Raw genomic sequence first — 21162 nt, forward strand, 5'->3', positions numbered from 1 at the left:
ACGTTGAGAGCATTTAAATGCTAGCAAGGACACCGTCTCTGTTAACGTTGACACACTGGTTATAAGCAGGTTAACATATGTGTACTATTACATACACCACTGCAGCAACTAATAACACAGTGACACCGCACCAGCACGCTCATGAAGCAAAACATATTGCAAGGTAACGTTCACGTTAGCTTGGCGGCTAGGCTAACTAGCTTGCTAACGGTGAACCACTTCTCATCATCCCGGCAGCAATGAACCAGCCTCAGTGACACTGAACCGAGAGAGATGCAGCGTTTAGGAAAGTTCAACAACATAACAGATAACATTTGTATTTTAACGACAGATTTTCTAAATTACCTGCGGTCTCTTCTTATGCTATTCTCGTCCCCTCAGCTGCTTTGCTGCATTAACAGGACGTGCATAATGGGCTTGATTGACAGGTCGCGGACTGAGGCACGATGCATGGAAACAAATTACGTAGTGGTAACTGTGAGAGTCGATGCGTTTGATATGTATCACCGCCGTCTCCGGAGGAGGGGTTTCACTGCACTGTGGTTTCTTAGACACGCTGTACTCCGCCCCCGCGCACTGGCGGGTGTATAAAACGTTCGTTCCGTCTGTATCTGAGGCGGGACTTAGGAGGGGCGGGGTTGGCCTGGAGTGTAGGCCGACTGTCCACTAGGGGGCGGTTCGTCTCAAGGAAAGGGTGGGGGTATTTATTTGACAGGCAGGGCCGGCACTAGTATATTTGGTGTCCCCCCCCTCTAACTTCACTGAAAAATTAAACACATAAATAGATGAATACATGTGCAGTGATGGTTCTAAACACACAATAATGTCTTTCATTTATTACCATATTTACATAAACAAATCAAGTATAATATACCTTTAACTAGAACAAAAATGTGCTTATTGTTCTGAAACAGTACAAGGTTGATGAATAATACCTAATAGAAAATACAAATACAGCCTCAAAATGTGTACATTCTTTTGAAACAAATACACAACTAATAACTTAAACATCTGACATACATATAGGCTACACACAGGTGCTTAGAGTATGTTTGAAGTTATCTCATTACAGAATGACAGGGTAAAATTTCCTTTTGGTTTTGGTCTCAACATTTACTTAATTCAAGCAGTGTTTATCACACTGATAAAAAGTTAAATTGGGGTTCATGTTGTTTAAAGTTAAGTTAGGGTTCAGAGTGACACTATACCATTAGGCTCTACAAATCTGCTGGAAAAACTTTTGTATATAAAACTTTGTTCGTGGGCATTTAGTGCCTTGCCCAAAGAGACTCCAGCAGCAAGGGGAGATATTTAAGAATGTGTGTTCAGCACAGTTCAGCCTGTGTCCTTAGTTTTTAGCTGAAGGGCATATTTTTGCTTCATCAGTCAGGAGGAAGACTGTAGGCAGCATTCCAGCATTAATGGCACAATAGAGTATAGTATCCACAGTAGAAATTTGAATGTGGTATCTTTGGGATGGGCTCACAGTGAGTCTCATTTGATCAGTTAAAATGAATATATAGGGGTGTGACAATAATCAAAGAAGCTTTTCTATAAGTCTAACATTTCATAGATGAAGAATCATTCTCCGTGTATGAAACTGGATCTCATACCACTGGGGAGTTTGCTGTAGACACACTTCATTTGGAGAGAAAAGCAAAAAAGCATGAGGGCTGCAGCCGGGTGCTGTGTGAACCGCGCATGCGCACTACCACACTTCCCAACCCAAACATTGATTGAGGATTGTTGACTCTGTGCTGTTAAACCAAACAAACTAAAGCCAGAAATGGCAGAAATGGCGTTAGACTCGGACATAAGCGCCGTCTCGTTACCAGTTGCTGGAATAGCGATAGCTGTAATATCAAGTTTCATCAACGGGTCGACATTTGTGCTGCAAAAGAAGGGAATATTACGCTCCCGAGACAGAGGTAAACTGAAACAGCAGATAAGAAGACCAACACGACATTTTATTAAACAATGCTTATATGAAATGTAGTAGGAAGTAGGAGAAGCATACAAATTATATCATGAAGTTGAGAAAAGCCTTTTAAACCACACAGACTGAATTGTCTCTGTACTTTGTGTCCAGGAGGGTCGTACCTCGTAGATGCTGTGTGGTGGAGTGGCACAGTGGCCAGTGAGTATAGCGCCATCTGTTGACTCCGAGTCATACTCACAGTTTTTTATTTATTTTTTTTGCATCGTCCCTTTCCTTCAGTATTAAAATGAACCTTTAATTAAATATTGAATGCACTTAATATCAAATGTAATGACGCAACTTTTTATGAATCTCATTTAGTGATTGTTGGTCAAATTGGGAATTTCCTGGCCTACAATGTGGCCCCTGCTGTGATAGTGACACCTCTAGGAGCCCTTGGAGTGTTGTTTGGGTAAGTCCAAGACAGAACTGGATTTGGAGAAGTGTTTGACACTGTGGTATATGGTTTGTTTAGATGAGAAACATCATTACAAAAACCGCAGCATATTTTTTGATTTTATTCAGTATCTGCCACTCACAGGCACTGCATTTGAAACATTTTTTTCCTATTTAATTTTGGGGTGGTTTTTTTGTGATTTGTCATCAGTTTGAGTGTTGGACAATGAGTGGACAGGTTTAATCTTTCAAATACTGTAAAGTTATGGTTAATTATCAATCTATTTCACTGCCATGTGCAAAGCTAAAATTGTATATTTTCTTGTCTAGACTTTAGTTTTAGTTTATTTGTTGTCATGACTTCAGTTTTAGTTTATTCATTTGAGACAGACAAACCATAATACATTGCAGGAAGAAAAAGGATCCTGCAGGTGAGACTAAAAAAATAAAATAGAATAAAAATATGAATACAACTCACCAAGCAAGAAAAAAACAAACTTAAGCAAAAACAATCTACACATAAGTACAAACATACAGAAGAAAATGAAAGCAATCATGAAGTGCTTTAACCTCATTATGTCACTGTGACATCTCACATCAGTGAGCAGAAACCTGCACAGTGAAGAGATAAACCTGTTTGTATAAATACTTCCGGGACTCTATGAATTGCCTTAGGTGTGTTTGATAAAAGAGGCTTTTTTTATGCGTTACAGGGCTGTGCTTGCTTCTTGGATCTTGGAGGAGCATTTAAATATCCTGGGGAAGCTGGGCTGTGTGTTATGCTGCTGCGGCTCCGTGATGCTCATCATTCATGCCCCTAAAGCGGAGGCTGTAACATCGAGGCTGGAGCTAGAGGAGAGGCTATGGGACCCAGGTGAATAAGTCAAGTTTGTTTTTGCCTATTTAGTCTACTCTAGTAACAGATAAATGTGGCCACTAGGATTATTGAAGTGAAATTCGAAGTACAATAGCCCATGTGCAATTCAAGTAAACATCTTTTCTAAGCTTTTACTTCTTTTTGAATGTACTGCATACAATAGAACAAAGTTATAAATGAAGAAATCACTAAAAATCTCCATTTTCATCCTGCAGTGTTTGTAATTTACGCCCTCTTGGTGGTCCTGATGCTCATCGTGCTAATTGTGTGGATGGCTCCAACTCACGGCACATCAAACATCATGGTGTATGTCGCCATATGTTCCCTCTTGGGAAGCTTTACCGTTCCAAGCAGCAAAGGACTTGGCTTGGCCGCACAAGACATCTTCAGTGACGGGCCTCCGAGCAGCGGGGCCCTGGCTCTGTTCCTGGGCTTGCTGGGAACGCTAGCTGTCAGCGTCCTCACGCAGTTCTACTTCATCAATAAAGCCCTGGAGTCGTTCAGCTCCAACATGTTTGAAGCCGTCTACTACGTGACGTTCACATCCACTGTGATTCTTGCGTCTGCTCTTCTCTTCAAAGAGTGGACTGCGCTTACTTTAACTGACAGCCTCGCCATGCTTTGTGGTTTGACAACAGTGTGCGTCGGGGTGGTTTTACTGCGAATATCCCAGGAGGCCTCGCTTACTTGGAAGCAGAAGGGGTTACGGGAAAAGACAGAGTGATCGACATGCCTTTTTATAATTATATGACTTTTGTGCCTTTTTTTTTATAACAGTCTATACTTGAATGACCAAAGTTACAATGTGTTATATAACTGGTTTCACTCAACATTAACTTGAATTTTATTGCAGTTTCTATTGGACTAGTTCTTAGTTACTGTAACCCACAAATAACCGTCAACCATTATCATGAGACTGCTGCTTGACGTCTCAGAGCTTTTTAACAGCACACTTAAAATACAGCCTGGGGACTTTTATGTTTTTACTCATTTCAAATAGACAGTGTTCCTCTCAAGGGTTTTATAGACCTCTTGAATGGTTTCCCTTTCTCCCAATGCCAGACTGCCTCAGTGCAGAAACACCTACACTGTGACTTATTCAGTATGCCTTTGAATTATTCAGTGTAATTTCAGCAGCAGTCACTTCAGTGGCGGAGTTGTTTAGAAGATGAGTATCAACAGTGACCAGGTGTTTAGTTCTAATGGGAAGATTTGTAAGGCTGATATAACAACAGCTGGTTCGTCATGACATTAAACGTGGCTACTTATTTTAGGCGTGTGATTAAAAAGGTAACTGTAAAGGGTTATTTATTACCATTCCATTACAGTGTCGACACTAATTTCTGTTACTGTATGTGTCAGTGATGACTGTGACTTGGCAGACTTGAAATCTTAAACAGTTTTGTCCAACTAAAGTGTGTGAGACGCAGTCCTTTTTTAATTAATTAATCTATGATTGTTTTGCCAATGATCTTTGTCAAATTCTTGTCTAAAAATATCCATTGTAATTTCGTAGAGCCCAAAGTAAGATCTACTAATGCTTTTTTTTTATTTTACCCTTTGACCACAACCCAAATATCTTCATTTTACTGATAAATTATTAAGAAAAGCAGAAAATCCTCACATTTGAAAGGCTGAAAACTGAACATGTTTCATATTTTTGCTTTAAAAATTGACTCGATCATTTCAATTATATTTACGCTTTTGTCACTCATGAGCTGACTTTAAATTATGAATTGCAATCACCACTTTCTCAATGATAACTGCTTTATGATAACAGATTTACAATAAATGATTCCTCTAAATTATTTACTAAAACGTTAGGACTCATAGGATTAAAATAATAAATTTAAACTTATTATTTTAATCCTATGAGTCCTAACGTTTTAGTAAATAATTTAGAGGAATCATTTATTGTAAATCTGTTATCATAAAGCAGTTATCATTGAGAAAGTGGTGATTGCAAATTCCTACACATTTTGTTTTTGATGTCATAATCCTTATTATCAGTACTGTACATTATGGTTTTTTTCTGGAAACTAAGATTTAAGATTTAAATCATATTTTTGTTACTTTTTTTAATAATGTATCATGCATTTATAATTAATAAATAATTTTGTGATAAATACTCCATGAGTCGACTTTGCATTGAGGTGCGGTGTTTTTATCTGAACTGTGGACATGCTGGCGTTCAGCCTGCGGAGGGCACACAGCTCATCGGTCACATCCCAGATAATAGGCGGAAGAGGAGGCTGGCAGTGCGGCAATCGTTCGGCTGAGTCGGTGCTGGGTGTATGAGGAGGGCACTATGTGATGGTTAGCCTCAGAGCCAGGAAGCAGCCGAGCTATTAGCAACCCTCCAGCTGCTACCAGAGTCTTCGCGTCTGGGAGGGAAAAAAACCAAGCAGCTGCTGAACAGGTATTTAACCCACATTCACCACTTCTCAAACCTCGCAAACAACCGGACGCTCAAATTCTTAGTGAACGCTGATTGACTTCGCTAGCCAACCAGCTAGCCAGCCGTGTTAATGGGAAAGCTAATCTGGCTAACGAGCGGTTATAGTAGCTAGCAATTAGATACTAGCAAAGTTTTTGAAATATAATACAGTGTAGCCACGGTGAAGCTACTGCCTGAGAAGAGTCTAGAGTAGTGTGCTGATATGTAGTAGGCGGGTAATTGTAAAACTACAACTATGCAAAAGGGCGACTTTTGCTTCAGGCTAGCTTGTTAGCCGCACCTAGCGTGTGTAGGTTAACATTAACCTCACTTCCTGAATTCCTGAGCCTTGACATGTGAATATATTGACAGAGCAGGTGACCGAGTTTCAAAAGGCGTTTGGGAAAAATGTACAACACCCACACAAGTGACATATCATGCGACAGTCACTTCTGTGTGTTTATACGGGAGCAGCTGCTAGTGAAAGTTAGAGCTCCTACATGTGCTGTAACTCATGGATTCTTCTAACACATTACATTATGGTTCGCCAGCTTGTACTGTCACATGTGGAAACGGTAAAAGCTTAGTTTTTAAACTGGTGTTAGAAAGATCCAACTGTGTTTTCCTGACTTTTTTACAGCAGCTTATGCACGCCTTGTTGTTGTGTCTCATGTTCTCTGCTCTCAGGTGTCAGGGCTGGCCAGAACTGCACTTTGGGTCAGCATCTGCACTGTTTGGTAGTAAATGTGACAGATCGCACAAACACATCCAGCCTCACTATGGGTCAGGACAGGGGGAAGTATGATTTCTACCTTGGTCTTGGGTTGGCTATCAGCTCCAGCATCTTCATCGGAGGCAGTTTTATCCTCAAGAAGAAAGGACTTCTGAGGTTGGCGAGGAAGGGATCAATGCGGGCAGGTAATACGCTTTGTGTGTGTGTGTGTGTGTGTGTGTGTGTGTGTGTGTGTGTGTGTGTGTGTGTGTGTGTGTGTGTGTGTGTGTGTGTGTGTGTGTGTGTGTGTGTGTCAAATGTGCATCATTCCTTCTAATCTGTCAGCAAATAACAAATGGTGCAATTTTGGCAGTAAAGCAGAGGCACTCCCTGCTACTTGTGCAACACGCAAAAGTCGGTAATGAAGTCAAGCCATTAGCACACCTGCCTTACATTTCAGGCTTGCCCAGTTTTGCTCATATTTGCTGTGTGTGTGTGTGTGTGTGTGTGTGTGTGTGTGTGTGTGTGTGTGTGTGTGTGTGTGTGTGTGTGTGTGTGTGTGTGTGTGTGTGTGTGTGTGTGTGTGTGTGTGAGAGAGTGAGTCCTCAGCATTCTTGTAATTATTAACTAGGATGATTGCACAATTCAGATTTTGCATACATTCAAGTGTTGTTGTTTATATGAGTCGAATCACATGTGCTTAAATATGTATTCTTTGCTCCTCAGGCCAGGGTGGTCATGCATATTTGAAAGAATGGCTGTGGTGGGCTGGTTTATTATCGAGTAAGTGATGACACACATTGTGGTTGAATTAAATAAATGTTTTTCACAGCTAAACTACACTTAATTGTTGTTTTCTAGCACTACTGGAACAGTCGAAATATGTTAATTAAAATTCAGTTGAAACCATTTAACCTACAAATCCAAAAAAAAACTTACAACCAGTTTAAACTGAGACTCCATGTTTTTTTTGACTTGCAAATTTCCAAACCTGTGCTTACCTTGAAGAGTATCTTTTGTATTCATTGTTGCAACACACTTAAACCTCAGACCAAATTGTGTTTACCGGCAACTCTGTCTGCCTCCATTACAACATTGTTAAGCTCTCTATACTTGGCAGTTAACTTTATGGGCTTCTGTCCTTTTTCTAGTGGGAGCTGGGGAAGCAGCCAACTTTGCAGCATATGCTTTTGCTCCCGCTACTCTCGTCACTCCATTGGGAGCCCTCAGCGTGCTTGTCAGGTACAGATAACTCAGTGTGGACTAGGCAGTTAAGCCTACATACGTTTTTCCTCACATTTGCGTATTGATTTGCAGAGCGCAGTCAGTCACTGTGGCTGACGAGAGTGTAAATGTGTGTTTTTCGCAGCGCCGTGCTGTCGTCGTACTTCCTGACTGAGCGGTTAAACCTGCACGGGAAGCTCGGCTGCCTACTCAGCATCCTAGGCTCCACCACCATGGTAATTCACGCTCCAAAAGAAGAAGAGATCACCAGCCTCGAGCATATGGCCAAAAAGCTGGTCGACCCAGGTAAACAACAAGATATACATCAGAGATCCTGCCCTGTAACTTTTCCTTTCTGAGCCAAAATGTATAATTTAAAGTATTAAAAGTTGGAAGTGAAATACATAAAGTAGAGCTATTCCATATTAGAGTGCTCCCTGTTTTGTTTGATTTAAGCCCAAACATTACCACTAAGTTCATATTTTATTCTTTTAAATTCATGTGAAGCCCAGTTTGACACTTGCATCCTCCCTTTTTTTTCTCCTAGGGTTTTTCGTTTTTGCCACACTTGTCATCATCGTGGCCCTCATCTTTATTTTTGTTGTGGGTCCCCGCCACGGTCAAACCAATATCCTCGTGTACATCACAATCTGCTCAGTGATTGGGGCACTATCAGTATCCTGCGTCAAAGGACTGGGCATCGCCATCAAGGAAGCGATCGCCGGGGAAAACGTAGTGCAAAACCCGTTGGCGTGGATCCTGCTGTTGGGTCTGATTGCCTGCGTGAGCACTCAGATCAACTACTTGAACAAGGCTCTGGACATATTCAACACGTCCCTGGTGACCCCCATCTACTACGTGTTCTTCACCACGTCCGTGCTCACTTGCTCGGCCATCCTGTTCAAGGAGTGGGAGCACATGGGCACGGACGACGTGATCGGCACCCTCAGTGGCTTCCTTACAATCATCGTGGGCATCTTCCTGCTCCACGCCTTCAAAGACATTAGCGTCAGCTTGGCTACGCTCGCTGTGTCCATGAGGAAGGATGATCGGGCGTTTCCCGCGGCCAACGGCATGGCATCCCACAGTACCTACGAACTACTACATAATGAGTCCAGCGAGGGCATGGAGGACAGAGAAATGGGCTTGCCTTTCGATAACGTCTCCAGAAGAAACGGGGCGATGACATCATCATAGGATGATGTTGGAAACTTTTTGCAGGCCACTAACAAAACAGCCTCCTTCTGACTCACCAGCCATGGCATTGTTATAGGCATGGTGTATGAAACAATAAGACAATCACCTGTGAGGGGGAAGTGACTCGGACAGACCAGTGGATTGTACTTAATGTTTTAATTTGCCTTACTTTTCTCAGAATATGACCTGCTCATATTCACTTAGTTTAAACCTTAATTTCATTCCTCTGTAGCGCTGTAAATATGTTTTGGGTTTGTTTTTTTTTAAAGAAATGTTTTGTTATATGTACATGCATATCCATGCACTGACTTACTTTCTATAAATCAAAGGTTTTAATATATATATTCTATATGAAGTCCTGCTAAAAATGACAACATTTAAAAAGGACTGTCACTATAATTTGGATTCTCGTGATACTTGAAAGTAACAACTATTTTTGTTGGAGGTCATTGCGAACTTTTTTTATGTGGCGTTAACATGAAAAGCTCTCGAGATGAACCCACAGATTTGTTTCATATTTATTGAATTAAAATGATTAAAACATTCGAAAACACAAGGCACAGTGAATAAATGCTTAACACGAGTATGAGCTTGTTACATTTCAATTTCTTTTTAAAATGTTTTAGCATGCATGTTTTAACAATATAGAAAATACAAATTTACCTTCACCCCCCACTTAAAATAGGTCACTGTTCACCCTTAATCTTCCACCACTGCAAACCCTTTAAATATTTATCTGATAAAAACTAATTTCCCCTCCCTGATCTATATCTTTCTGCAAGTATAAAACAAAGAATAGTTCATCAAAAAAAGGGGGAAAATATCTATTCATTTCTGATAAGGCACAAGTGAATACAAAAACAATTTATTCTGACAAAAAAAAAGTGGCCCAACTTCCTCACATTTAATGGTCATTTGCTACTAAAAGACCTAAAAGTAAATGAATGGGAATATTTGTGGATAGTCTGGTAATGCTGACAGTGTTTTGGAACTTAAACTGGTCCGCGGTGTCGACGGCGCGCTGAGGCGCCTCAGCTGCTGGCGAGCGACTGGTGTATCGGTGGCTGGAAGCATCGGACGTGTTCCACCGGCATGTTCTCTCCGTCTCCAGACTTCAGGTACTTGTTCAGGATGGCGAAAATCTCATTGTTGAGGACTTGGAATTTGCGGATTCTGTCAACCATCTTCTTCAGTGGCTAAAAGGGAAACGGAGCATAAAGGTTTTGTCATTTAAATGTACTAAAGTTATTTTTAAAGGGTGGTCAGCGTTATATGTGGTAACTTTTTATGGATTCTGGGCTTTTAAGAAGTAGTTTAACATTTTACAAAGTACACATTCGCTTTCTTGCTTTGAATTAAATGAGAAGATTGATACCGCTCTCAGCGTCATGTTTAGCATCTATCCTCTAACTCTCAGCTAGAAGAGATACAAGTAGTCTATAAATAAGCACTTGTTTATCAGATTCATGTCACGGCAACAAATATGCTACGATATACTGAACGGAATGGTTCAAAATAAAGTGATACAGCTGATACGAAGTGAGAAACACTCTAGTTTCAATTTTAAGTGGAAAAACATGAAATGAAGGCAAAAGTAGAAGGAAGTGTGACTTAGTAAGACTGATAATCCTGTCATGACCGGAATAAACAGGGTTATCACAGTCATGGGTTGGGAGAAAACTGACATGCTCTGTTGCCTCTCTGCTCCGTGATATTAAATAGGAGGAATTAGACAACAGCTGTGACACGTCAAGCATTTCGCCCGATGAGGTGCCGTTTTACAGATTGTGTGTCGGCGTTGATGTTCCATCGCCTCTCCCAACTCACCACGCTCTTGATGACCTCGTCCTTGCCGTCGTGCTTCTGCACTTTGAGAAGGTGGTAGCTGAAGTCGAGGATGTCGAAGCGCCTCTGCTGTCCCAGGAGAGCGATGATCATACAGCCCGCCCAGTGGAGGCCGTCTCCGAAGCATTGCCTGGGGAAGAAAAAAAAAAAGATGGTGTGAATAAAAGATGTGGCGCTGACAAATCACATGTGGTGAAAAGTCTGCGATTCTCTGCTGTACTCACTCCACTGTGAACTCGTGGGCTCCTACTGGGATGCAGTACACAAACTGCATGGCGCTCCAGAGACGGTGGAACTCCACGCACTCATCGACGTGCATCACGCCGTTGCTGGGAAGAGGGCCGCGCCAGATGGGGTCCTCGAGGAAGCCGCGCACACGTGTGAGGATGACCTCGAACATGGACAAACCGCAGCACAGCCTCTCTTTGGTTAGGAGGTCTCCCTCACGAGCGATGGCGATTTGCTGAGAGGAAAGTGAAGCAGGAGGATTTAAGTCACAAATACTGAGCACCTTACTTTATTAGTATCTTCTACTTGTGTTGACAGCGTCCTCTCCTGACATATTTGGACAGGTCATACCTGTGGAGTGCCCAGGCGCTCAATCAGTGGAACCAGATGCAACGCTGTGTATTTGGCTTCCAAGCGCTTCATCTTGGCATCAAGGCGCTCCCCCTCTGCATTACAGAGAAGACAAATATAAAGGGATGAGTCTGGTGATATTCTTTTATTTATATATATATGTATATAAAATTCTATATTTTGTCAACAAATACCCTAAAAAAAAAAGACCAAAACCAAAAATACATTTAAAGTGTCCTCTGTGTTATAGAGCTGCACTGTTGTCCCAAAACTATTTAAAACACATCAGTGCACCACAGGTTTGCACTCATCGACACCATTAACATGGGCACTGCTGGTATTAATCCGCAGCTGAAAATAGTCCCGAATAAATGAACCACCTACTCCTGTTTGTGTAACATTTGCTACAAACTACAACGACCAGCTGTTTTAGAAAAGTCTTTTCTAACTGTGAAAGCATATATTCTATCTTGTTTTGTTAAGATATACACCCTCTGTATGAACCAATAACATTAGTTGTTATTCACAAACAGGGCAGAGAAGACAGAAAGTTGATTTTGGGCTGTGTCTGCAATCACCTGATTTACTACTCTCATCTAAAAACTGTGCTGTGTTGAACTGTATGATTTGTAGAATACCTGCCATGGACACTAACTTTTCACATTACATTTTGGAGGATTTTTTGACGTTCTATAATAGAATATATATATGAACTAACACCTTGAATTCAAAGGTTCAAATATAACTGCATAATAATGTTTTTCTTGTATTTACCTTTGACATGAACTCTGGGAAGAATGTTCTGGAAGGGTGCGGCATGCAGCAAATCACAAACTTCTTCCTGTGACTGGGAGGAAAATACAGCAGAAGTTATAATCTATCCTCATTAATATCAGATGCATAATGATTATACCATGGATGTGATTTAACAGCTTGACTGAGGATGATACTTATAAACGCATTAAATTCAATATTACACACATGATGACAAAGACGTATTTGTTACTACTAATCTACAGGTATAATCTCAACAAGGTGTGTCTGGGCTGTGAAGCGTACCAGACTCTGCTCGCTCAGCAGACAGAAGAGGAGGGCGTTTCCAACTTCCCTCAGGTTCTGGAAACACACCGTCTTGAGCTCGGCGTACTCGACAATGTCCTTCAGCTGGTGGTGGAAGAACTCCAAGATACCTGAAAGCAAATACAGCCCCAATTATCAAATCTTACACCTCATTTCATTTTTGAGTCGCACAGTTTAATCGCCTTCAAATGTCCATCGTCACAGCAGCGGACCCGGCATAACCTATCCAGTTAATAAAAACACGGACTGCTGAGGTGGCAGAGCGGCTAATTTTCTTGGACGTCAGCTCTGTGTAAAATGAAGGCGCTCAGTGAAACTAATCCTAACTGTTCTCCTGCATTTGATTTAGAAAAAGCTGAATAGGAACAAATTGAGCTAAGCAAGTATAAAACATTGGTATTTGTTCTACTACTTCAGGGAGATTTGACGCCACTTTATTTGCTGAAAAGCTTCAATTAAAATATCTTGCTCAGTGGCTGCACAGCTGGTTGCTTTTAACTGGAGTGGTGCTTCCTCCTGGCTCACAGCATCCAATGTGGCACATTTTTGTAGTTTTTTTAGGAACTTTGCTGTAGTTCACAGATGTGAGATCGAAATAAATGTTTTCATTTCTTCCGGGAAATCTAACGCAATGCAATCAGGTGCTGATAATAACTTATATAAATAAAATAAAAGAGAAGATCCTTTAAATTCAAATTAGATCAATAAACTGATGCAGACGTCACATTTCCACTAACCTGGGGAGCCGTATTCGTGGCGGGGAAGTCGGCAGATCTTGGGCATCACCTCCATCAGGGTCTTCACATACTGCATTATAGTTCCCTGAAGCTACACATGAGAAGGAAAGCGTTAACCAGAAGTGATATGACTAATCATTGAAGCCATAAACTAACCAAGGTGACAAAAGTTCACATTTTTCTACTTTTCATTCAGCTTCCCATGACATCACTCTCATTCACAACTAAGAAACTCTTCTTTTAAACCCCTCCTAGCAGTGACGTCCTCAGTTCTGCAACAGCTACCCCAATTATGCCTTCCACACGACGTCACCCATTAAAGTCCCACTCACCAGGCTTTTGACGACCTTCAGCAGTTCCTCCATCACCACGGCGATGCCCTGGTAACCCAGAAGCCTGCACATGACCTTTATGTGCGGGGGGCCCACGAAGTTTCTGTACGAGCTATATATGCTGCTGTACGCCAGGTTCAAGGTCTACATTCAGAGGAGGAGAAGCGACGACAAGACATGATTCAATTTAGAGCATCGGCACTTATTTCATCACTTGAATAAACATTGTGACCTTCAATCATCTGTGATGCATCAGGGAATGAGGATGAGTATTTAAAAAACAAAAAAATAGATTGTGTTTTTCTATTCAAGCCCCTGCTCACTACTCTCCTCTCCCTGATGACCAGATGGGTTCTAAAGGTAAATTCAGCCCCGTGGGCATATTAACGTCTACAGCAGGGATGAGTCACTTTGTCAGTGAAGACTTTTAACACTTTATCATCCCCAAACACAACAAAACACATTCTATGTTTGGGAAATCAAACACAATATGTAAGTGTAACACAGATACACAGATCATTTTGTAATTCTTAGCACTAGTGTCAATATTCTGCTAAGTGAGACAATTTATTAAAAAATGGGTAAATCATGTTAGTGGTATGATAGTGGTTTATGAAACATTTTTGGGTGCAAAATGAGAGTTTTGACCTTGGGGTGGTGCTAGAGAAAAGCTAACAGAGTTTAAAAAGGCCTATTTTTACATTGTATACATGAAGTTCAGCTTTATTCATCACATGAAGTACCACTCCCTAAAAACGGTTGCCAAACATCCTCTGAGGCTCTGGAGGGAGTCTACAGCCAATGATGATGCTAACATGCTGAGGTTTAGGAGGTACAATGTTTAAGTAATGTTTATCATATTCACCATCTTAGTTTGGTTTGTTAGCAAGTTAACATTTGCTAATTAACCCTTAACACAAAAGCACAGCTAAGGCTGATGGGAGTGACATCACATTTCCAGTTGTTTGGTCATAAACAAAGGAGTAGAAGGCCGGAGGTTGGTAAAATTCATCCTCTGGTGACTATGAATGTCTGTACAAAATTTCACGGCAATCCATCCAATAGTTGTTGAGATATTTCAGTCAGGACCAAAGTGGTAGAACGACTGACCAGCTCACTGACTAACGTAGCCAGAGTCCTAACATGAGATCCTCAATAAAAATAGGTTAATCACTTTCAATTAATGGTAACATCCATGGTAGATCATCATGAGATATCTAGTGTTCAAAACTGGGATTTTGGCCTGAAGGAGGCTCAAGAGGAAAACTCACAAAGTGTCAGAGAACATTTCACTGACATTTCACAGCATTCTGTGAGATTTTGGACATTTCTGGTAATGTCAGTGTGAGGGGATCACCAGAAACTCCCCCTCTGGGAACCATAAATATCCCACAGTAAATGTCACAATAATCTGGCCAGCAGTTGTTGAGAGATTTTGCTCTGAACCAAATGTTTTGACAGATGGACAAACTAAATTTCAGCTCCCTCTTCCACTGACACAAGAGGCTCTGTGTCAATAGTTTTCAAGATACCACTGCCTTCTCCAAAGTGTTGCTCAAGGGTATATGAATAATTAGTCTCACTGGATGAAACAGCAAGGTATTTCAGATTAATATTATTTATTTAAAAAAAAAACAACTGATAAATAATAAGCCATTTTGATGGTGAACTGTTTCTTTCCTAACATTCACAGCAGGAGATTTCAGCTCCCTCTCTCCCCTGTCGGCAGGGAGTTGAAGTTGCTGCCGTAATCCAGCAGCACTCCCACTAGTGTGGCAGCAGCGTAGACGAGGACACAACGATCTCCAGTCCAGTCCTGAGGTTGAAAACCTACACGGCAGCAGCAGCAGCATCTGGCATCAGAGCAGCTCATACAATGACAGTGGAGTAGATGCTAATATGAGTGAGTAGCTGGAGTGCAGGATAATCTCAACAACCACAGGCACAACAGATTGGTATGTTCAACACGTGCCAGCGCCGTTTTCCCCGGTAAGTCTTCCTTCCGAATCGTGCTTTGAATGGGTGACTTCGAGTGACTATCTTAACATGGCTTATTACCATAAACTCACATCTGTTTTGTTGCTACGGGTTACAGCTGATGCAACAGAAAAAGAAAAAAAAACTGTGGAAGGATGCATTTACTGGATTTAATAGTTGGAATAAAATAGAAATACATCTGAAGTGACTTGTGCTTTATAAATCACATGTAAGCTCTGTTTTGATTTAATTTAATAATTCTACAATGGACTTATTATCTTCTTGTGATACTATCTGTGTCTGCTTTGGTAATTTCCATGATGGCTTAATTAGAAAACCCTGTTGGGCAAAAACAGCACTTAACTACACCATTTACTTTGCCTTGTTTCTAATGTGCACCACACCCACCCTGCATTACTTCATACGGGAGGAGGCAACATGAGCACTTAAAGAGTCATGTATTTTACACCAGACAGCATTATATAAAATGTAAATGAAAAATACTCTGAAAGTCAAATGATGGCTTTTCAGAACATTATTCTTTTGTTGAGTTTTCCCCCCAGGCTTCTACTGCCACCACTTGACATCTTGATTTCAGGTCAGGACTGAGCTATTATATTCTATAGAGCTAAGTTTCAATAGATATTTCATATAATGCTCTTCAAGGTCAGCAGATCATCACCTTTCCCATAACAGGTGACTTCACAGCACAGATGAGCTGCATTATGTAATTTGCCGAACATCTGTACGTATGCGTGGCGTCCCTCCTACCGCCGCACTTTGCTCCAGATAATCCTCTCTACAATGCTTATTATCTTCTGATGTCAATGCCTCTTGTTTACTGCTTGATATGATGTGGGACGGGGTGGTGGGTGGCCGTGACATTGTTCATTAATAGTGTTTAACATAATCCTCAGTGAGTGGGAGGTATAGGACAGAATCTGCTTTTATATTTCATTCGGCCACAGGCGAGTTTGGATTATTTTTATCGTATGCCCTCATAAGAGAAAAAGGTGTTGTAATCAAAGTGGTCAAAACAGTCTGTAATCACAGGAAGCAAGCACGACAGCCCCGACCAAAACCTGCTGATTTAATGACTAATTGTGAGGTGGAGGCTTCAAACGCCTGGGTGGAAATAAGCACAAAAAAATGGTTGTGCTTAAAATGATCTTTTCTGTCTGTCTGACTCTGCGTGTTATCTCTCTTTCCAGCCCAGTTTACATTGTGAGCACACAAAGAGTGAAATAATTGCGGGAACACTTCCCTCAGTATAACACACCTCCAGAAGCAGACAGACAGACATCATGGGGATTGCGGTCTACAATATCTCCACCACCTCTGCCAGAGTGAGCTGGCCGTCGTCTCCCGGCTGCCTGGACACCTTCTACAGCGTCATGTACGACCCCAACTGGAACAGCCTGCTGATGGGCTACAAGCGCAAGACTTTCATGCACGAGGAACGCATCCCTGTCAGTCAGACCAGCACGCACCTGGCCAACCTCCTCCCTCAGACCGCCTACTTCTTGTGCGTGACATGTCAGGCCGCCAATCCGGTTCGGGACCAGTGCCAGGTGTTCAGCACTCTGACAGAGAGCAACGAAGGTCACGACAGGGCCGGCTGGGAGCTCGCAATGGGCGTCTGGCTGACCTGTTGCATCTTGCTCCTGGTCATCGCTGGCATCCTGTTGTGGGGCTGTCTCCACAACACCTGCTCCATCGCCAGCCAGGCTGCCGACAGCTGCCACGCGACCAACGCGGCCCGCCAAGACACCTCAGGATCCAGACAGCTCTACACTCCCAGCGGCAGCAGCAGTGGCGGTGGCGACAGCAGCGCCAAACACGCCGCCATCATGCAAACGCCGCTCCTCTCAGCGCAGACCACCGGCCACATAATTACCAAGGACCATGAGCTGAGAACGCTTGCTAAGCTCTCTGGCAGCGAGCCAGTATGAATCAACTGGATTGAGGTCATCATCACAGTATTGTTGTGCACGAATTGTCTGTCGAGTGTTTTTACCCACTGATGAAATCCTGTTTGTGTTTAACAGAAATAAAAATGTTTCCATTTGAAACTAAATTGCTGAACCACTTCAAAGTTTTCAATGATGTTTGAGATGTTTTGAATGAAAAAAAGCTTCATCCTGTCTGCCTGTCCGTATTTGTTTGTTCCACTGAATGTGAATGTTTCTCTTGTAAATAACAAGAAGCTCATGAAGGACTTTTTTTTTTATTATGCACCATGGATATGCATTCATGTTTCTGAATTTAAACATCTACATTTTCCCACCTTTTACTTGCACACACAAGACATTTCAGACATTGTTACCCATACCATGATGCTTTTCCACCAGCATCTACATTACATGTATTACTAATCTGCAATGAATGTTTACCAGAGGAGAGTTCATACACTGCCAGTCAAATCATACTAGAAATCATTAAAAGATCATCCACTCATTAAATATAAGAAAATTCCTTTAAAAAAGGACAATGTTCTCTCTGTAGGTGATGATGATGAATAAAAGTGTACTGACCTTTGACCCGTACAGATAATGGGGTTGAGCATTGGGCGGCTTGTCTCTCTGGAACTCCTGAGAGAAGGGCAGGATGGTGCGCACAAACCTGAACACAGATGAGGAGGAGTCTTCAAACATGTATCTCTAATGTCACCGACATCAAAATATGATGCACGTGATCGGAAACAGAAGAAGGTTTAAAACACATCCAGACAAACACACACACACTTGTAAACGTTCCCTCTCCAGTCCTGCTATAGATAACCTCACAGTAGTGTTGTGTTTAAGTGGTGGAGAGATACAAAAAAGCTAAAATCTTGGACAGATTATTACACATTTTAGCGGGATCTTATTTTATGCCGATGATATTCCGTTGTATTTCTCTTTTGAACCTGATGACACCAATTGTCCATTTTACATCAATGTTTGGATGCTATTAAGATTTGGACGTCTGACAACGGTCAGTTAAATGCGAACAGGACAAAAGCTCTTATGATTGCTCCTGTAAATTTTATACCAAACATCAAGCAGTATATGTGGTCATTAAGTGTTTGTGTTCAGCATAACCTTTGAAATTTAAGTGTCATCTATGACCAATCCCTGTTTGGTAATCATGTCAGCTTATATGCTCATGTTTTTTCTATTTGAGGAACATTGTTAAATTAAAATCTGTGGTGACCAAGGTTGAGATGGAGATGATGATTCATGCTTTCATTTCCTCTCTTTAAGATTATCGTGACACTGACTAGAAATGACAAAAGATCACATATCAAGCCAATCTCATCCTCTCTGCACTGGCTCCCAATTAAATTTCCCATCCACCTTAAAACACTGCTGCTAGCCTATAACACCCCAGTATATTGATGACCTTTTCTTCCTTATATGCCCAATCAAGCTCTTGGGTCTGCTGAACATTAACTACTAGCTGTCCCTCAAACCCACTATAAAACAAATCTATAAAAGAATGATGGCACACTCTCCCATTATCGCTGCTATCCCTGGACTCCTGTGACGTCTTTATGAAAGCAGTTTTATTCAGACAGGGTTTTTATTAGCCGGTCTGAATAGTGGCTCCCCTTTATTTATTCGTTTTTCTTGTTCTTGTGTATGTGTCTCCGTCCTCATTTGTGTGATTTGCTGTGCTTTTAACTTGTCACCCCCATGCTGTTTGTTATCACTGCTATTTTTTAATATTGCCTTTAGTAGTGGATTTTTCATTAAGTATTCATGTGATTTTGTATCTGTGAAAGGTGCAACACAAATAAACTTTACTTACATACAAGAATAAAATATTAACAGATTAAAAATGAACATTTGACGCATATACAACACCCAAAGAATCTCAAAATATATTTTATCTGTTTATCACATATATTGTCTACTGCAATCAGAGATCTGATATCTATATGAGCAGCATATAGCCAAACAGATGATACAGTACTTGTATATGGAGATTTATCATAAATTAGACTGTGGTCCAACCTTGACACAAGAAGACCTTTCAATAACATCAGGGCTAAAACAAGCAAAGCTTTATTTTGCTGCTATTTATAGAAATCTCTCAAAATTTTAAAACTCAGGACATTACGTTTTGATTAATGTAGTGGGCAATACGTTTGCTACTATTTATAGCTATGGGGTCCCTGGTTAAAATGTGCTATTGGACCCCTGCTGACCCTCACTGTACATGGCAGCTCAGGAAACAACAAGCTCTTTCGAGAAAAGACAATCAATTGATTAGTTGATTGACAGAAATAATAGGCAACAATTTTGACAATTAACAAAATAAGTCATTTTCAAAGCAAAAGTACCCCAAATATTTTACTAGTGTTGGTTGGACAATATAAGCAAATAAAGTAAGCTAGGGCTATTGGTAATTATGATAGACACTATGATATTATTATGATAGATATAGTGTGATAGGCATAGTATAACTCCAACAGTGTAATGCGACTCAGACAGTGGTTCAAACCTGTTGGTGGAGCCGTTGTAGCAATAGTTGGGCAAGAAATCATAGTTGAGTTCCCAGAAGACGTGCAGTGTTATCCGTCCATACGGGGCTGACACGTTGTGGTTGGCCTCGCGGAACATGGCGTCTAAGCTGTCCAGGGTCAAGAACTTACTGAGTAGCTTGTGCGTCAATCTGTTGATGTCTAAGAGACCTTCTAGTTCCTTTAACCAAGAAAGAGACATGACAATAGTCAAAAACACAAGTCTGCCTCTAGGAACACACATGAATAAATGATAGTAGCAAACACAAAAATACTGATGGAATAAAAGATAATGTTGTTTATAAGACTAAAATGAACATACCATAATTGAAGTGAGGTCCTCACTCTCAAAGCGATTGATGGCCAGCTCTAGAGACTTGTAAAGGGCAGCTGAAACCCTCTGAGTGATGAGTCTGTTCAGATCAATGGAGCGGCCTAGAAGCTGAAGTGCACAACCAGTTAGACAGGCATAGACAACATTACGCCAAAATAATACAGGTAGGAGTAGAGAGAGGTACAATATATGAGTATGATTGGTAAATACCTGGACATGTCTCTGCTTCAGTAGAGTCTCATAGCGGTTGGAGGCCGGCCAGGGAATGTTGGCTCCTTGGTTCTTGCAGTCGGTTCTCAGACGTTTGTCAAGCAGAAGACTGAGGGATTAAAATGAACACAGGAAGAGTCACATACAGGGTGTAGTAGAAGTGCCAATGTGCATTTTAAACACATATTTATTTCTGAATGAAGCACATTACAATCATGGTTCCCAATGTTTTTTGTGTAATTTTACCCCCCACCACAATCAAATACATGTCCCTAATGTGTTAATTTCAGTTGATTTCAACAGTAACACTGCAAAAAGTGGATACTCTTGCAATATTTTCTCATAGAATTAATTTCTTTCATACTTCTACCACATGTGACAAATATGAATATTGCAACCATTTATACATTAGTTTTAGCTATTTCACCTGTTGATCCATTACCTTTTATTACTTATTTAAACACTGTATGCTTTACTTCTAGCTAGCTATTTCAGCTGTTTAATTATTTCCTCTTTTAGTTAACTATTAATTCTGATTACTTTTAGCTAACTAATTCTATTTCTTTGCTTCTATGCACTCTCAGTTTTGGGTAGTTATTCTCACCTAAATACAAATACATTTAAATTAAAAAAGATTAGTAAAACTGATCCACTTTCCATCTTTCCACATACCCTAAAGAAAGTGTATAAGTACCCACTGGGGCACAACTAACCATGGTTGGGAATCAGTGCCTTAAAAC

At 41.0% G+C, this 21162-nt stretch overlaps 5 protein-coding genes across 13 annotated transcripts in view; 3 read left to right on the forward strand and 2 right to left on the reverse strand.

Moving 5' to 3' along the window:
• herc2 (HECT and RLD domain containing E3 ubiquitin protein ligase 2) overlaps positions 1-394 on the reverse strand; it is a 44418-nt gene extending 44024 nt beyond the window's left edge. For all 9 annotated transcript variants that reach the window (XM_062423471.1, XM_062423470.1, XM_062423468.1 and 6 more), the window contains exon 1: positions 346-394. The gene's annotated coding sequence lies outside the window, so the exon portion shown is untranslated. The remainder of the gene's footprint in view (positions 1-345) is intronic.
• A 1401-nt stretch (positions 395-1795) lies between these two features.
• On the forward strand, positions 1796-5379 carry nipa1 (NIPA magnesium transporter 1). Its single transcript, XM_062424390.1, has 5 exons — positions 1796-1928; positions 2090-2137; positions 2300-2390; positions 3088-3248; positions 3467-5379. The coding sequence occupies exons 1-5, from the start codon at positions 1796-1798 to the stop codon at positions 3973-3975; spliced, it is 942 nt and encodes a 313-aa protein (XP_062280374.1). The 3' UTR covers positions 3976-5379.
• Positions 5380-5502: 123 nt separating this feature from the next.
• On the forward strand, positions 5503-9407 carry nipa2 (NIPA magnesium transporter 2). Its single transcript, XM_062424970.1, has 6 exons — positions 5503-5670; positions 6376-6606; positions 7127-7183; positions 7552-7642; positions 7770-7930; positions 8172-9407. Exons 2-6 carry the CDS (start codon positions 6468-6470, stop codon positions 8819-8821), a joined length of 1098 nt encoding a protein of 365 aa, XP_062280954.1. The 5' UTR covers positions 5503-5670; positions 6376-6467; the 3' UTR covers positions 8822-9407.
• The window catches only part of cyfip1 (cytoplasmic FMR1 interacting protein 1), a 28763-nt gene continuing 16741 nt past the window's right edge, over positions 9141-21162 (reverse strand). Inside the window, exons 20-31 of the mRNA XM_062424969.1 lie at positions 20423-20531; positions 20201-20320; positions 19860-20059; positions 17906-17993; positions 13395-13538; positions 13063-13153; positions 12305-12435; positions 12020-12092; positions 11246-11340; positions 10891-11129; positions 10649-10796; positions 9141-10017 (exon numbers count right to left, since the gene is read on the reverse strand). Of these exons, the coding sequence (XP_062280953.1) occupies positions 9853-10017; positions 10649-10796; positions 10891-11129; positions 11246-11340; positions 12020-12092; positions 12305-12435; positions 13063-13153; positions 13395-13538; positions 17906-17993; positions 19860-20059; positions 20201-20320; positions 20423-20531 (1603 nt within the window). The 3' untranslated portion in view covers positions 9141-9852. The remainder of the gene's footprint in view (positions 10018-10648; positions 10797-10890; positions 11130-11245; positions 11341-12019; positions 12093-12304; positions 12436-13062; positions 13154-13394; positions 13539-17905; positions 17994-19859; positions 20060-20200; positions 20321-20422; positions 20532-21162) is intronic.
• Positions 16277-17362, forward strand: LOC133985353 (fibronectin type III domain-containing protein 9). The gene has a single exon (XM_062424971.1). It carries the CDS (start codon positions 16676-16678, stop codon positions 17321-17323), a length of 648 nt encoding a protein of 215 aa, XP_062280955.1. The 5' UTR covers positions 16277-16675; the 3' UTR covers positions 17324-17362.

Source organism: Scomber scombrus, chromosome 8 (assembly GCF_963691925.1).
Source record: "Scomber scombrus chromosome 8, fScoSco1.1, whole genome shotgun sequence".
NCBI lineage: Eukaryota > Metazoa > Chordata > Actinopteri > Scombriformes > Scombridae > Scomber > Scomber scombrus.

Bases quoted from the DNA above. Each gene is read 5' to 3' on its own strand.
- LOC133985353 (XM_062424971.1), top strand. From the start codon at position 16,676: ATGGGGATTGCGGTCTACAATATCTCCACCACCTCTGCCAGAGTGAGC.
- nipa2 (XM_062424970.1), top strand. From the start codon at position 6,468: ATGGGTCAGGACAGGGGGAAGTATGATTTCTACCTTGGTCTTGGGTTG. The intron at 6,607-7,126 runs GTAATACGCTTT...TTTGCTCCTCAG, and splicing joins GAAGGGATCAATGCGGGCAG to GCCAGGGTGGTCATGCATAT. The intron at 7,643-7,769 runs GTACAGATAACT...TGTTTTTCGCAG, and splicing joins GCCCTCAGCGTGCTTGTCAG to CGCCGTGCTGTCGTCGTACT.
- nipa1 (XM_062424390.1), top strand. From the start codon at position 1,796: ATGGCGTTAGACTCGGACATAAGCGCCGTCTCGTTACCAGTTGCTGGA. The intron at 1,929-2,089 runs GTAAACTGAAAC...CTTTGTGTCCAG, and splicing joins ATTACGCTCCCGAGACAGAG to GAGGGTCGTACCTCGTAGAT. The intron at 2,391-3,087 runs GTAAGTCCAAGA...TATGCGTTACAG, and splicing joins GCCCTTGGAGTGTTGTTTGG to GGCTGTGCTTGCTTCTTGGA.